Source organism: Eriocheir sinensis, chromosome 19 (assembly GCF_024679095.1).
Source record: "Eriocheir sinensis breed Jianghai 21 chromosome 19, ASM2467909v1, whole genome shotgun sequence".
In the NCBI taxonomy this organism is placed as follows: Eukaryota; Metazoa; Arthropoda; class Malacostraca; order Decapoda; family Varunidae; genus Eriocheir; species Eriocheir sinensis.
Window position 1 is genome coordinate 9,825,133 of NC_066527.1, and position 15,012 is coordinate 9,840,144.

Consider the following 15,012-nt stretch of genomic DNA (forward strand, 5'->3'; position numbering starts at 1 on the left):
TGAAAATTGGCCCAAAGAATGCCTGCCAGCCCCACATACCTTAGTAGTTAAGTTTGTGGAGATGGATTTGTAGTTCAGGAGTGTGCCTTTAGGTTCTTTATTCTCTCTGGATTTCATTTCTGGTTTAATGTCAGCAGATGAAGGTTTACTGTTTACTTTATTAAAGGTCTTAGGCTTGACATAACAAGTTTTAATCAAAGTAGTAATTATTTCTTGGGGAACAGCGTCCTTACTTATTTCTTGGGTAACATAATCCTTAATTTTTTCTTGGGGAACTGGATCCTCACCATTACTGTTAGTAGGTTTTGAAGCCATGATTATTAAAGTAGAGGTAAGCTCTAGATAAAAACAAACGATCTAAAGGGGTTTGATTAATATGGGTGAGTTTATTAAAAAGGCCAGAAATCCCATTGACAGTACAAGAAGGCGGTCCTGAACCAGCTAGTTGATCCACAATTACCACTGGCTATTCAACTGAATAATGCCCCGGGATGTTTGGGGTCAACTCCTTTAGTGCTGGTGTTCCAAGGCATATTTTAGGCCGCCCAAGACTGCATCCTTGTACTTGTCCAATTCAGTTCCTCGCAGGTGTACATCATCCTCGTAGTACTGAGGGTGGTTGAGGAAGTCTACCGATCCTAATTGGATGACTCTGTCTACTAGCCCCTGTCTTGTTAAGGCTTTTGTTGGTGAAGTTGCTCAGCACCTGCCTTCACCGGTTATATTCGGCAGCCTCAGTCACACCATGGTGGTTTCCAGCAGGTACGAAACGCGCCTCTATCTGTACTGAGAGCTTAAGGCAATCAGGTTTCACTGCAGCCCTGCGTAAGATATAAAAGGCTGCAGCGTGCTCCTTGATCTGGTTGTTAGACAGGGCGGAAGTGACAGTTTCCTCCCAAAACTACTATGATGACATCGGGGTCTACCTCTTGGATTCGGCTTACTTCAGTTGGATGTTCTAGGAAGAAACCGTAACCCTTGCCAGGATGGGCTATAAAGTGAAATTCTGCTGCTACCTTTTTTCCGTTAGCTAGGTCTAAAACCCGATCCCAACTCCCATATCGAGATAAATCCCGCACGTAGGAATGTCCAAACAGTAAGACTTTCATATTACTAATCACACTGCCTCTGAGGAGATGAGTGTACAAGCCTGTACTCCCTGCTAATCAAGCTGAATTTAGCAACGAGCAGTTGTCATGGTTATTGTGTATACTCTAGTCACCAGTAAGGGAATATTCCTTGGAATATATGTTGGACATCAGTATAAATTTACCGCAAATCCCCAAAGGACACAGACACCCTATGAGAAACATCCAGTGAGGAAACTCACCAGCTATTTGTGGAGTAACTGGGCTGAACACACGACCTAATAGTGCTCCAACGGTCAATAAATGATAAACCTAGCAGCTGCTTAGTAATATCTTATTGTGATAAAAACCGCCTACTATGAAATCCAGAGGCTGTGTTATATCGTTTTTCTGGAATATCTCGGTAACTATCTGTTGGATCACTATGATGCTTTGCCACAGTATGTTTCACACCCTCCGCTAATATTTGGCAGCATAGTTCATTATCAGAGGGGTGTGAGTAAGGCACATACTCTTGACACTTGAAGGGAACTCGCGAAATGACACGAAAGTAATCGGACAGGGCCACCGTGACGTCATTAGCACGTCATATCCCCAGGCCCCGCCCACCTCTCTCTCTCTCTCTCTCTCTCTCTCTCTCTCTCTCTCTCTCTCTCTCTCTCTCTCTCTCTCATGGAAATACCTACCACTGGTGCATGCTGTATTCCTGAAGTTGTTGTATAGATATGCGTTATATCGTACTGTATTGGTCATTTTATATTTGATAGTGATTTTACGTGGAAATAAAGGCGAGAGTAGGGTAAAGTGGAGGGTGATAACGAGCGTGAATGATGGCAGTCAGGTAGTTTGGTGATGTTGGGCATTTGGAACAGACCCGAGATCTCTCTCTCTCTCTCTCTCTCTCTCTCTCTCTCTCTCTCTCTCTCTCTCTCTCTCTCTCTTTTATGAAAACACCTACCACTGGGCCATTTATTATCCATAACAGAACTGACGTATGCGTAATGTGTTAATGTATTTGTCCTCTTGTTCGTTAAATGCTCATAACATAATTCATTGGCTGAAATCTTAGCCTAGAGTTGGAAATGGGTGCCCAAGCAGTAGGCTGATGGAGTTGTTTTATTATTATTATTATTATTGTTATTATTATTATTGTTATTATTATTGTTATTATTATTATTATTATTATTATTATTATTATTATTACTGTTATAACAATTTATAAATATTTCATAGGAAAGGGAAGTGGAGGTTGTAGCGAGGTTTACTTAATAGTTCATAGTAGACCATGGCAGGAAGCGAATATATGATGAGGTGGCAAGTCATGCAAACATGAGTAAATACATTTTATTTTACTCTCCGTCGCTTTCCAAAAATAAGTCATCCTCGTCATCACTGTCGAGGTTTATGATGACAGGATCTACGCTTTGGTGTATGTTGTCCGTGGACCAGTACTCCTCCTCAAAGCTCTGGGATCGCCGCACCGCACCCGCCCACACCTCTGGCGTGACAGAAAGCCTTGCCTCCTCCAGCCTGGCCTGCAGGTCCGCCCGGGTGAAACGGTGTAAGGACGAGCGCACGTGTCTTTTCATGTGCCCCCACACCTGCTCTATGGCGTTAAGCTCTGGATGAGCTGGTGGCAAGCGGACGACTTCGTGGCCCCACATGCGGATGGTGTTGTCGACGATGTATTGTGGCTGTGGTCGGTGTTGTTTGCATATGAGGAGGAGCTCAGGCCGTGTCGCGTGTGGTGGGAAGGGCACCCTGTATTGCTCCAGCCATTTAATAAGATCCCCTTTCTTGGTGGCGGTAGTGGGGCAGCGACTCTCCTCTGTCAGCTTGCTGTGATATGGTGCATTGTCCAGCACCAGTACTGACGGCTCAGCCAGCGATGGCAGGAGCTGTGATGTGAGCCAGCGAAGGAAGAGATCCCCGTTCACCTCGCCGTGGTAGTCACCGCTGGTTGTATTGGTGTGGAAGCAAAGGAACGTATTTTCCACAAAACCATCGGCTGTCCCAGCTGCGACCACCACAAAGCGCTCCCCTTCTCCGGGTGGCACCTGACGGCTGTACATGTCGCTAGTGGCAGGCTGGGTGCTGTCCACCCACTCCATGCTGTGGTGCATCCTGGTGGTGAACCACGTCTCATCCAGATACACCACCTGCCTCCCATCCTCCCGGTGCCGTCTGAGTGCCCGGAGAGCACTAAACCGTCGGCACACGACATACAGGGACTCCTTCCTCACATACATCTTCCGCTGTGATGTCCTATAGCGGAATCCCATGTTATGAAGGAGTCGCCACATCGACGTGAGCGAGGTTCCCTCCGGGATGATGCACGCCGTCTTCAGGTCCTCCGTCAGGGAAGCTATTGTTATAGCTTGTTTAGCGGCGAACTTTCCGTACACTTTGCGACGAATGGCACCGACAGTGAAACTGTCGAAGACTGGCGGTGTTGTGGGAGGTGTCGCAGTTGGCGTTGGTGGTGGTGTCCCAGGCTGACATTTCGTGCTGTGCTGCCGGTGCACCATCATCCGTACCGCCATTACGCTCATCCCGACTGCATCAGCGACCCTGTCATACACCCTGTTTGGCGATAAGTCAGTATTATAACACCTCTAGTGATGGCAATGAATGGGTTCAGTAATGTTGCCATAAACGATACATACCTATCCAAACGGACCCTCAGCCGGTTGTCTGCTTTCTCCATAGCATACAGGGAGAAAAGCCTCATTACAAATCCGTTCCTGCACCCACGGGGACAATGACGTATAACGTATGCCATATTGTGCAGCCATGGAGCCACCGTCGTGTACGCCAGAGTTTATTGGACTGTAACTGTAAGCCCGGGTCACAAAAAAGATATCTCGGGTCTGTTCCAAATGCTCGACATCATCAAACTACCTGACTGCCATCATTCACGCTCGTTATCACCCTCCACTTTACCCTACTCTCGCCTTTATTTCCACGTAAAATCACTATCAAATATAAAATGACAAATACAGTACGATATAACGCATATCTATGTAACTACTTCAGGAATACAGCATGCACCAGTAGTAGGTATTTCCATGTGTGTGTGTGTGTGTGTGTGTGTGTGTGTGTGTGTGTGTGTGTGTGTGTGTGTGTGTGTGTGTGTGTGTGTGTGTGTGTGTGTGTGTGTGTGTGAGTGTGTGTGTGTGTGAGTGAGTGAGTGAGTGAGTGAGTGAGTGAGTGTGTGAGTGGTGGTGGTGGAGGTGGTGAGTGGTGGTGGTGGTGGTGGAGTGAGGTGGTGGTGAGTGGAGGAGGTGGTGGAGTGAGGTGGTGGTGGTGAGTGGTGGTGGTGGTGGTGGTGGTGAGTGGTGGTGAGTGAGTGAGTGAGAGAGAGAGAGAGAGAGAGAGAGAGAGAGAGAGAGAGAGAGAGGTGGGCGGGGCCTGGGGATATGACGTGCTATTGACGTCACGGTGGCCCTGTCCGATTACTTTCGTGTCATATCGCGATTTCCCTTCATGTGTCAAGAGTATGTGCCTTACTCACACCCCTCTGATAATGAACTATGCTGCCAAATATTAGCGGAGGGTGTGAAACATACTGTGGCAAAGCATCATAGTGATCCAACAGAAAGTTACCGAGATATTCCAGAAAAACGATATAACACAGCCTCTGAAATCCATAGTAAGTACTTAGCTGGCGTGTAGTTTAATGTCCTCTTTCTAAGGAATATTGTTGTCCCAGAATATCTTGAAGGGTGAGTGTATCCCTCGAGGTGATATAATTACACAGCGACCGATTAATGGTTGGAGCCACGTGTGCTGAGGTGTTGAGTGGTCGTGAGCTGGACGGCAAGAGAGCTCCCTGGGAGCCGCCCGCGTCTGAAGGGATGTTTAGTTTTTCTTCCTACAGGTGGCGCAGCTTCCGCCTCTATTTCCAGCAGTTAATTTGTCCTTGCATATTTATTTAATTTAATAAGGTAAACTACTCATTATTTTATGTGAGGAAACACTTCAAGATAGTAATTCCTTTCATTATTTGTTTAGTTAGTCATTAGGCAGTGATTAATTAAATTCGTCTCGATATGGGTTTCGAAGATCGAGGTGGGTAACCACCATCCGAGGCTTATTTTAGCTCAGCCGATAGACCCATCGCTGGTTCGAGCTTCAGCCCGAGACTTGTGGCAGTAAGGGAATAGTTAATTGCCAATCCCCTTGCTATCATCTCCTAATTCCTAACAGTTTATCATTGTAAAGATTGATGAAGTAGCCTGGGTCGATGGTGTCATCATCTTCTATGATGTCTAGGTCATCATCATCCAGCTCGATGTCACTATCATATGGAGTAACCAAATTTGACCGAGTAGTATCAAATGTTGGGATTCGGTGAATTTACCGTAACCAACGTTTTAGTGTTTCTCGCAAGACACTGAACACCCCCAGGACAAACTCAACAAAACCACAACAAACTTCCCCGCAAGCGCCTCCCAGAGTTACAACGATAATTCTAACAGGCCTGATAGTAAAACCTAATTGTAATGACAGTAGGAGGGCACTTATCTTAGAAGGGTTTCAAAAGAGGTTGTCTCTCGAAGGCTCGTCCCAGAGGGTCTTGTGTTCCTCGAGTCAAAGTATAAAAAAGCACTGCCGCGAGTTAACGAAGGAGCTGCAAGCGCTGATTTGTTGACTGCTGTAGAGTAGATGATGGAGTGGACGAAAGCCAACCACGTGGGTCTGAAGAGGTATTTTGAATTACCCTCGCCAGATGCCGTGGCTTTCGATATTCTCTGTTTTCATCGTTTAAATTATCCTTGCTTCTTTAATTATAATTTCACAAGGGCAATTATTTATTATTTCATGAAAGGAAACACTGAACTATTGTTATTCCTTTCATGGTATATGTGGTTAGTCTTCAGGCAGTGGATAAGGTGATTCTGTTTCGGTCTGGGAGCCGGTGAGCGAAATATTTAAGTACCATCCAAGGCTTATTTGAGCTCAGACGATACTCATAGTTGGCTTAAACTCTCGGTCCGAGACTAGTTCCATAAGAGAAATAGTTAATTTGTCAAATCCCCTGGTTAACTGACCAAATTCCTAACACAAAACGATATAAGTTTGTTGGAAAGAAGACTAGAACTAAAGAAAATGGAGTTATTTATGGTCATCACCATCACATTTCACCATCATATTTGCACCATCATCATCTGAACTGTCTTATAAATACCAGATTCTTGATGAAAGTTGCGCAAAAATTATTATGTATAAGTAGGCTACGACAACAGCACATAAAGTATACTTAAATATCATTATCACCATCAGGAATACACTAAAAATCTTCACCATTCAGGACAAAATGGCACAGGGAGACATATCGTGCTCACAGGGAAAACTGGCCAGAGGCCAGCGCATGCAACCCACCTGGTGACCAACGATTTTCACCTATTTCCTCTAATTTTACACTAATTTCACACATATCAACATGAAACACAATCATTTAATTATGTTATGTTCAGTTTTCAAAAACTTACGCGGACATTACTGAAGATACAGGGTGGCGAAGCTGAGAGCATCTGACGCAAAATTTGACCACTTTGAATGCTGAGGTGATACTATTTCACTTAAAGGCTGGTCCCGACGCCATTGTATGAAGGAAAGTATTTTCCTTGGCTGAGTGGAGAGTAGAGGTATGCTCCTATATGCTTCTATAGGATTAAGAGGAAATGGAAGAGGATTACGAATTTTAAAAGTGAATTAAGAAGTTTACAAGAGGTTTCCGAAGAATAGGATGAGGATTAAGAGTAAAAGAAAGAGGAATAAGAAGTTTCGAAGAGTATTAAAAGGATTAAGCGAAAGAGGATTAGGAGGTATAAAAGAGAATTAAAAGGAAACAATTCCAACCATGAATCGTTAATCCTTTGTTTATATCAATTTTGCAATAGCTTTTCAAACATAGTAATAGTTAAATTATCATACCGTGGTATATCCATGGGTCCCGCTTGTTTTTACTATTATTATAATTACTATTATTATTTTCATTATTACTATTATTATTAACATTATCATTATTATTATCATTATTATTACTTTTATTATTATTATTATTATTATTATTATTATTATTATTATTATTATTATTATTATTATTATTACTATTATCATTATTATTGTTATTATTATTGTTATTATTATTAGTATTACTATTATTATTATTATTATTATTATTATTATTATTATTATTATTATTATTATTATGTAGCCTACTGAGGAGTAGGGTAGGAACATACCTACCGAAACAGGCGAAAGCTACTCCCAGTGAGGTATATATGGGAAGTGAGGAGGGTGCTGCAGCCCTCCAGAGAACTTTCCCATGTCCTTGTTATCCGTTTCTCCATTGTCTCATCAACACCAGATAGTAGTTCAGCATGCTCTCTAAAGGCAGATTCTCTCTCTTTCCAAACCACACTACATTCACACAACATACACATCTTTTCCCAAAATATAAAATTCAAAATGACGCACCAAAACACTGCCTCCAAGTCTCCGCCTGGGGGGACATCAAATTCCTCCAGTGAGGACTCCCCTTCTGGCTGCCGACTTAAGAGGTGTCTTGGTAACTCCTCAAACCTCTTTCTTGTCAATTTCTGCAACATTTGCGGTCTTCGTTCTAATTTTCATTCTGTGAAACACCATCTCTCCTCCTCTAAACCACACCTTCTCTTCCTCACCGAAACACAGGTTTCTGAGGCTACTGACAGCAATCTCTACTCTGTTCCCTCCTACTATCTCAATCCTAAATATCAATACAAAGCTCTTGCTCTTGCTCTCGTGCCCACGACCTTGACTCTTCAGAATTTTCCAACATCTGGCTAAGACTTCATTGTCATTCTATTACTAAATAAATATGTGCTGTATATCTCTCACCTAACTCTACTAACTATGCAAAATTCTTTGACTACTTGAACTCTAAAGTGGAGCGCATCTTGACCCACTCTCCCTTCGCTGAAATCTCCATCCTAGGAGATTTTAATGTTCACCACCGGCTTTGGCTTTCATCCTCTTTCACTGACCAGCCTGGTGAACAAGCCTACAACTTTGCTATCCTCAACGATCTAAAGCAGTTAGTTCAGCACCCCTACATGTATTTCCGACCGTCTTGGAGACAGACCCAGCATACTAGACATCTTCCTTACCTCTAACCCTTCTGCATACTCTGTCAAACTGTTCTCTCCGTTGGGCTCCTCCGATCACAACCTTATTTATGCATCCTGTCCTACAGAGGTGAGCGTGGTACTGAAAAATCAGTAGTGCGGTTGCGGTAGTGCAGTACTTTTTTCCGGAGTAATGCGGTTGCGGTAGTGCGGTCCCATTTTCTTCTTCCAGTGTGGTACGCGGTGTGCGGTACTGCGGTAGCGGTAGTAAAAAAAAAAAAAATACTCCAGTGCCTATCCTGGCTATCCAAACAAATGAAACATGCTTAAAATAGTACAATTGCCTTAATTTACAATAGATTTTCCCAAAATAAAAGCAATAATAAGTCAAACAGCTACAAATGCACTTTGGGATCAATTTATTTAATATTTATCATATTATATATATATATATATATATATATATATATATATATATATATATATATATATATATATATATATATATATATATATATATATATATATATATATATATATATATATATATATATATAATAGAAAAATATTCTCCAGTTTCCTAAGACCTCAGCACTCCTCCTCCTCTTCCTCCTTCTTGGGGAAGGGAAGGAGGGACTGGGGAGGAGGGGCTGGGGCAGAAAAGGATAGGGAGGGGGAGGGAAAGATATCTGTGTGGGACATGTCATTTTTTTTGTTGTCAGTACTGCAACTTTCCGTGGTAGGAGGGAGGGGACAGGGAAGGGGGAAGAGGAGAGATCAGCGTCATGTGAGAGAAGAGGAAGTGGGGGGTGGGAAGGAAGGAAGGAAGGAAGGAAGGAAGGGTGGTATGATCTTGAATAACAGCTGCAGTAGCCAGGGAGGAAAGGTAGGGAGGATATGGGGGAGTGAAGGGGAAGGGGAGGAGGTTAGGAAGGGGAGGAATTCTCCGGCGATTGAGCGAAAACGAAAGATAACTAATATAGGAAAGTCATGACGGAAACAGTGTGAAACATTATTCAAACTGTCAAACATATTAAAACAAAACACATCAACTGGTAATAGCGAGACATCGACCGTGGGAAAGCTCTAACCACTAGCATCTCAGGCCTCAGCGAAGCAACCACGTGGAAATTTGAATCGAGGAGAAAATAATAATAATAATAATAATAATAATAATAATAATAATAATAATAATAATAATAATAATAATAGTAATAATAACAATAATAATAAACTATTATTAATATTATTATTATTATTAGTGTGTAGACATTATGACAAGTGATGAAAGGTGGTGAAGGAAACACGGGCTAGGGAACGAGTGTTTACTCCTGACTAGTTTCGCCTTAATGGGCTTCTTCAGAGGAATAAGGATTATACATGGGTAAGCTGTCTTGTATACAAAAATGAGGGCTCCCCTGGAATGCTTGGAGGGTGTTGTCTGACTCGGACCTCACTATCCGCCACTCCCTCTCTGGTCCTTGACGGCCACATGTGCTGCTGCTTCCGCCCACACTACGTCGCCTGTTCGTTTTTTAAATTTTTTATTGAGAGTGATGAAAACAGATTCATAGGCCTTCTTGTGTTGTCTTAAGATGTTTTCTTTTAGAATTTTGGCCTCGTTCCACTTCGCCAGGTGACCTTTTTCGTCTACATGGTTTACTAAAGCACTTTTTTCCCGGTGGTGTTTAAGGTCAGCTTTGTGCTCTTTCAGTCTTGTTGCGAGACCCCTGCTGGTTTCCCCGTAATATTTGTTGTCGCAACCGCTGCAGGGGATCTCGTATACAATGCTCTTATTATTCCTGGTGACCTCGGCCTTCTTAATCACTAAGTCTTTTACCTTTTTGCCCGCGGTTGTCACAACTTGTATGGTTGTACCGAATAGAGTTCTCCTGAGGTTGTCTGTCAGGTCCGAGTGCGACACCACCAGGTATCTGGTGTTGTCATTTTGTTGTTTGCGGCGGATGATCTTGCGAGCTTTCTCTTCTGCGATGTAAAGAAGATCTTTGAGGTAGCCTAGCTTAGTGAAAGTTTTTCTTATATATTCTAATTCCTCCGAAAGGAATTCGGGGCTGCAGATTCGTAGCGCTCTCATAAGAACATAAGAACGCAGGAGTCTACAAAAGGCCGGTAGGCCTGTACGAGGCAGCTATTTTGGCCCTAAGCTCCCGTGTATCTAACCCCACCTAATATCGCTGTCCATGAATTTATCTAGTCTATTTTTGAATGTGACAATTGTATTGGCAGTCACCACATGACTGCTAAGCCTATTCCACTCATCCACCACCCTGTTAGTAAACCAATTTTTGCCTATGTCCCTGTTGAATCTGAATTTATTCAGTTTAAACCCATTACTTCGTGTCCTACCTGGTTCTCTTACCAACAAAACCTTATGAATGTCTCCCTTATTAAAGCCCTTCATCCATTTATAAACCTCGATCATGTCTCCACGCACCCTTCGCCTTTCTAGAGAATGCAAGTTTAACTGTTTGAGTCTTCCTTCGTATGGCAAGTTTCTCAACACCTGAATCATCTTAGTCATCCTCCTCTGCACCGATTCTAACATTTTGATATCCATTCTATAGTAAGGTGACCAGAACTGAACCGCATAGTCAAGATGAGGTCTAACTAATGCTAAATATAGTTTGAGGAAGACTTCGGGGCTTCTGTTGCTTACGCTCCTTGAAACAAATCCCAGTACCCTATTAGCTCGATTTCTAGCTTGAATGCATTGTGCCCTTGGACGGAGATCAGAGCTCACTAGGACCCCTAAATCCCTCTCGCACCCAGACCTACTTATGAGAGTGTCATTTAAGCAATAGTTATGTGAGGGGTTGTTCCTACCTACACTCAGAATACTGCACTTCCCTACATTGAACTCCATCTGCCATTTATCCGCCAAGTCATACAATCTGTTGAGTTCACCTTGGAGAATACTAGCGTCCTGATCCGACTCAATTACTCTACCGATCTTGGTATCATCTGCAAATTTACTAACATCACTACTAATTCCTGTATCTAAGTCATTGATATAAATAATAAACAAAAGTGGACCTAATACCGAACCTTGTGGGACCCCACTCGTAACACATCCCCAGTCAGATCTTTTACCATTGATTTGCACTCTTTGCTTCCTATTGCTAAGCCACGCCCTGATCCAGTTCAAAACTTTACCCTCTACTCCGTGAGCCTGTAATTTAAGCAACAGTCGTTGGTGAGGAACTTTGTCAAACGCTTTACTAAAATCAAGATAGATTACATCATAATTTTCATCTCTGTCAACCGCCTCAAATACTTTATTGTAGAAGGACAAGAGATTGGTGAGGCATGACCTACCTTTTGTGAACCCATGCTGCGAGTCGTGAATTAAGCTATGTTTCTCTAAATGCTCCCGAATGTTCCTGGCTATTATGGACTCCAGCATCTTCCCTATAACCGATGTTAAGCTAATTGGGCGATAGTTTGAAGCAACTGACCTGTCCCCCTTTTTGAAAATCGGCGTCACATTAGCTACTTTCCATAGGCTTGGCACATAGCCAGTATTTACCGACATCTTAAAGATGTCGGTTAGTGGGTCACTGAGTACATCACCTAATTCCTTTAATACCCTCAGAAATACCCCGTCAGGACCTGGCGACTTGTTCTTCTTAAGCTTATCTATCTCATCCTGAACTACTTGCTTGGTAATGATTATGTCCCTCAATTTATCGCCATCCCCGCCCTCGTACACCTGAACTCTTTCCGGTATAGTCGTTCGATCCTCCTGTGTGAATACTGAAAGGAAAGCCTATGATTACACCCCTTTTTGTTCTCTTGCTATGAGCGCTGAGGTAGTGTATGAAGTCGTTTTTATTGGTGGGTTTCCTGTACACTTTGAATTTTACGGTGCTTCCCGATCTTATTATCAGAGTGTCCGAGTGTGCTAACCACTGCACCACGAAGCCCCCTGCACAAACGAGAGGCAACACCAACATTAATAAGGTGGGTTTTAAAGAAAAATCACTTTGCTAAGCCACTTTTTGCATGTTTTTCCATTATTAAGTTCATAAAAAAATGAAAAAAATGGCCGGAAGCACGCGGGTTAAAGAAGAATGATTGAATCACTGATTCTGATGCCTGATACCGATTGACTGATTGACTCCGATTCCCTGTAAAAAAAAGAAATACATTCTGTGAACATGCCGCGCTGCAAATGTCGTCTTCGATAGTTTTCAAAGTACCGCAAAAAAGTACCGCAGGATTTTTTTTATTGCGGTCCGCGGTAGTGCGGTATTTTTAGAAATTTTGCGGTAGTGCGGTACTTTTTATATTATGTTGTACTACCGCGCTACCGCACTAAGTACCGCACTTGCCCACCTCTGTTGTCCTATCGCTCCTGTACAGCCTCTGGACCCACCGAAGAGGCGATGCTTCTGGCATTTTGCTTCCGCTCGGTGGGACGACCTGAGGATGTACTTCTATTTCCCGTGGAATGATTGCTGCTTCCTGGAGAAAGACCCCTCTGTTTGTGCCCAGCGCATCACAAAGGTGATTGTCTGTAGAATGGAGGCACACATTCCACGTACTTTCTCTACTCCTCATGCTAAAAAGCCTTGGCTTAATCATGCTTATTCTCGTGCTAACCAAGGTAGGGAGGCAGCTCACAAAAGGTACCAGAGCCTTCGCACTCCTGCTAACCATGATCTTATATTTCTGCCCGGAGTCGTTCCTAATCTATTCTTCGACTTACCAGAAACTCCATCATTAATAGAAAAAGCCAAAACCTTGGTTTTTCTAATTCTTCCCGGGACTTCTGGCGTCTAGGGAAAAACATCTCCTCCGACTTCACTTCATCTTTCCCTCCTCTCCTTATTCCTGACGGCAGCACCGCAGTCTCATCTATCTCTAAGGCTGAACTCTTCTCTCAAACTTCCTCTAAAAATTCCACTCAGGACAATTCTGGGCATATTCCTCCTACGCAACCCCCCTCTGACTCCTTTATGCCTGTTATTAAGATTCTTAAGAATGATGTTTTCTATGCCCTCTCTGGCCTCAATCCTCAAAAGGGATATGGACCTGATGGAATGCCTCCTGTTGTCCTTAAAAACTGTGCTTCCGTGCTGACACCCTACCTGGTCAAACTCTTTCGTCCTTCCTGCTGGAATTACGCCTTCTTACAGCCTGTGCCTAAGAAGGGTGACCGTTCCAATCCCTCAAACTATCGTCCTATAGCTTTAATTTCTTATCTATCGAAAGCTTTTGAATCAATCCTTAACCGGAAGATTCAAAAGCACCTTTCCACTTCTGATCTTCTATCTGATCGCCAGTATGGGTTCCGCAAGGGGCGTTCTACTGGTGATCTCTTTGCCTTCCTAACTTCCTAACATCCTCTCCTAGGTGTTTCGATGAAACATTTGCTATTGCGCTGGACATATCAAAAACCTTTGATAGGGTCTGGCACAAAGCATTGCTTTCCAAACTACCCTCCTATGGTTTCTATCCTTCTCTCTGTACCTTTATCTGCAGTTTCCTTTCTGACCGTTCTATTTTTACTGTGGTAGACGGTCACTGTTCTTCCCCTAAACCTATTAACAGTGGTGTCCCACAGGGTTCTGTCCTATCTCCCACTCTCTGTTGTTCATTAATGATATTCTTTACAAAACGAACTGTCCTGTCCATTCTTACGCCAATGCCTCCACTCTGCTTTACTCAACTTCTTTTAATAAAAGACCCACCCTACAGGAACTAAACTATTCCAGGCTGTAGGCTGCAGAACGCTTAGCCTCAGACCTTTCTATTATTTCCGACTGGGGTAAGAAGAACCTGGTTTCCTTCAACGCCTCAAAAACACAGTTTCTCCACCTATACACTCGGCACCAAACACCTATTCCCTATTCTTCAACAACACTCAGCTATCACCTTCTTCAACACTATACATTCTTAGTCTATTCTTAACTCAAAATCTCAACTGGAAACTTCATATCTCTTCTCCTACTAAATCAGCTTCCTCGAGGCTGGGCGTTCTGTACCGTCTCCGCCAGTTCTTCTCCCCCGCACAGATGTTTTCCATTTATTGGGGCCTTGTCCGCCCTCGTATGGAGTATGCACTCACGTGTGGGGGGGCTCCACTCACACAGCTCTCCTGGACAGAGTGAAGTCTAAGGCTCTTCATCTCATCAGCTCTCCTCCTCTTACTGATAGTCTTCTACCTCTTAAATTCCGCCGCCATGTTGCCTCTCTTTCAATACCTATCGATATTTCCACGCTGACTGCTTTTCTGAACTTGCTAACTGCATGCCCACCCCCTCCCGCGACCCCGCTGCACACGACTTTTTACTCATGCTCATCCCTATACTGTCCAAATCCCTTAAGCAAGAGCTAACCAGCACTTCTATTCTTTCATCCCCTTCACTGGTAAACTCTGGAACAGCCTTCATTCATCTGTATTTCCTCCTACCTATGATTTGACTCCTTTCAAGAAAAGTGTATCAAGACACCTCTCCAATCGAAATTGACCTCTCTTTTTGCCACTCTTTACTTTTATCTTTTATGGGAGCGGCGAGTATCGTTTCTTTTTGTACTCTTTGTATTGCCCTTGAGCCATGTCCTCTGATGTAAAAAAAATAATAATATTATTATTATTTTTATTATTATATTTATTATTATTATTATGGTTATTATTATTGTTATTATTACCATTATTATTACTGTTATTATTATTATTATTATTATTATTATTATTATTATTATTATTGTTATTGTTATTGTTATTGTTATTATTTTTATTATTACTACTACTACTCCTACTACTACTACTTCTCCTACTACTA

The 15,012-nt window shown here is 42.8% G+C and overlaps 1 protein-coding gene across 1 annotated transcript; it reads right to left on the bottom strand.

The window, feature by feature from the left end:
* Window positions 1-2,264: 2,264 nt before the first annotated feature.
* On the bottom strand, window positions 2,265-4,215 carry LOC127001021 (uncharacterized). Its single transcript, XM_050865198.1, has 2 exons — window positions 3,755-4,215; window positions 2,265-3,671 (listed from the first exon to the last, which is right to left on the bottom strand). The coding sequence occupies exons 1-2, from the start codon at window positions 3,868-3,870 to the stop codon at window positions 2,438-2,440; spliced, it is 1,350 nt and encodes a 449-aa protein (XP_050721155.1). The 5' UTR covers window positions 3,871-4,215; the 3' UTR covers window positions 2,265-2,437.
* Between the last annotated feature and the right edge of the window lie 10,797 nt (window positions 4,216-15,012).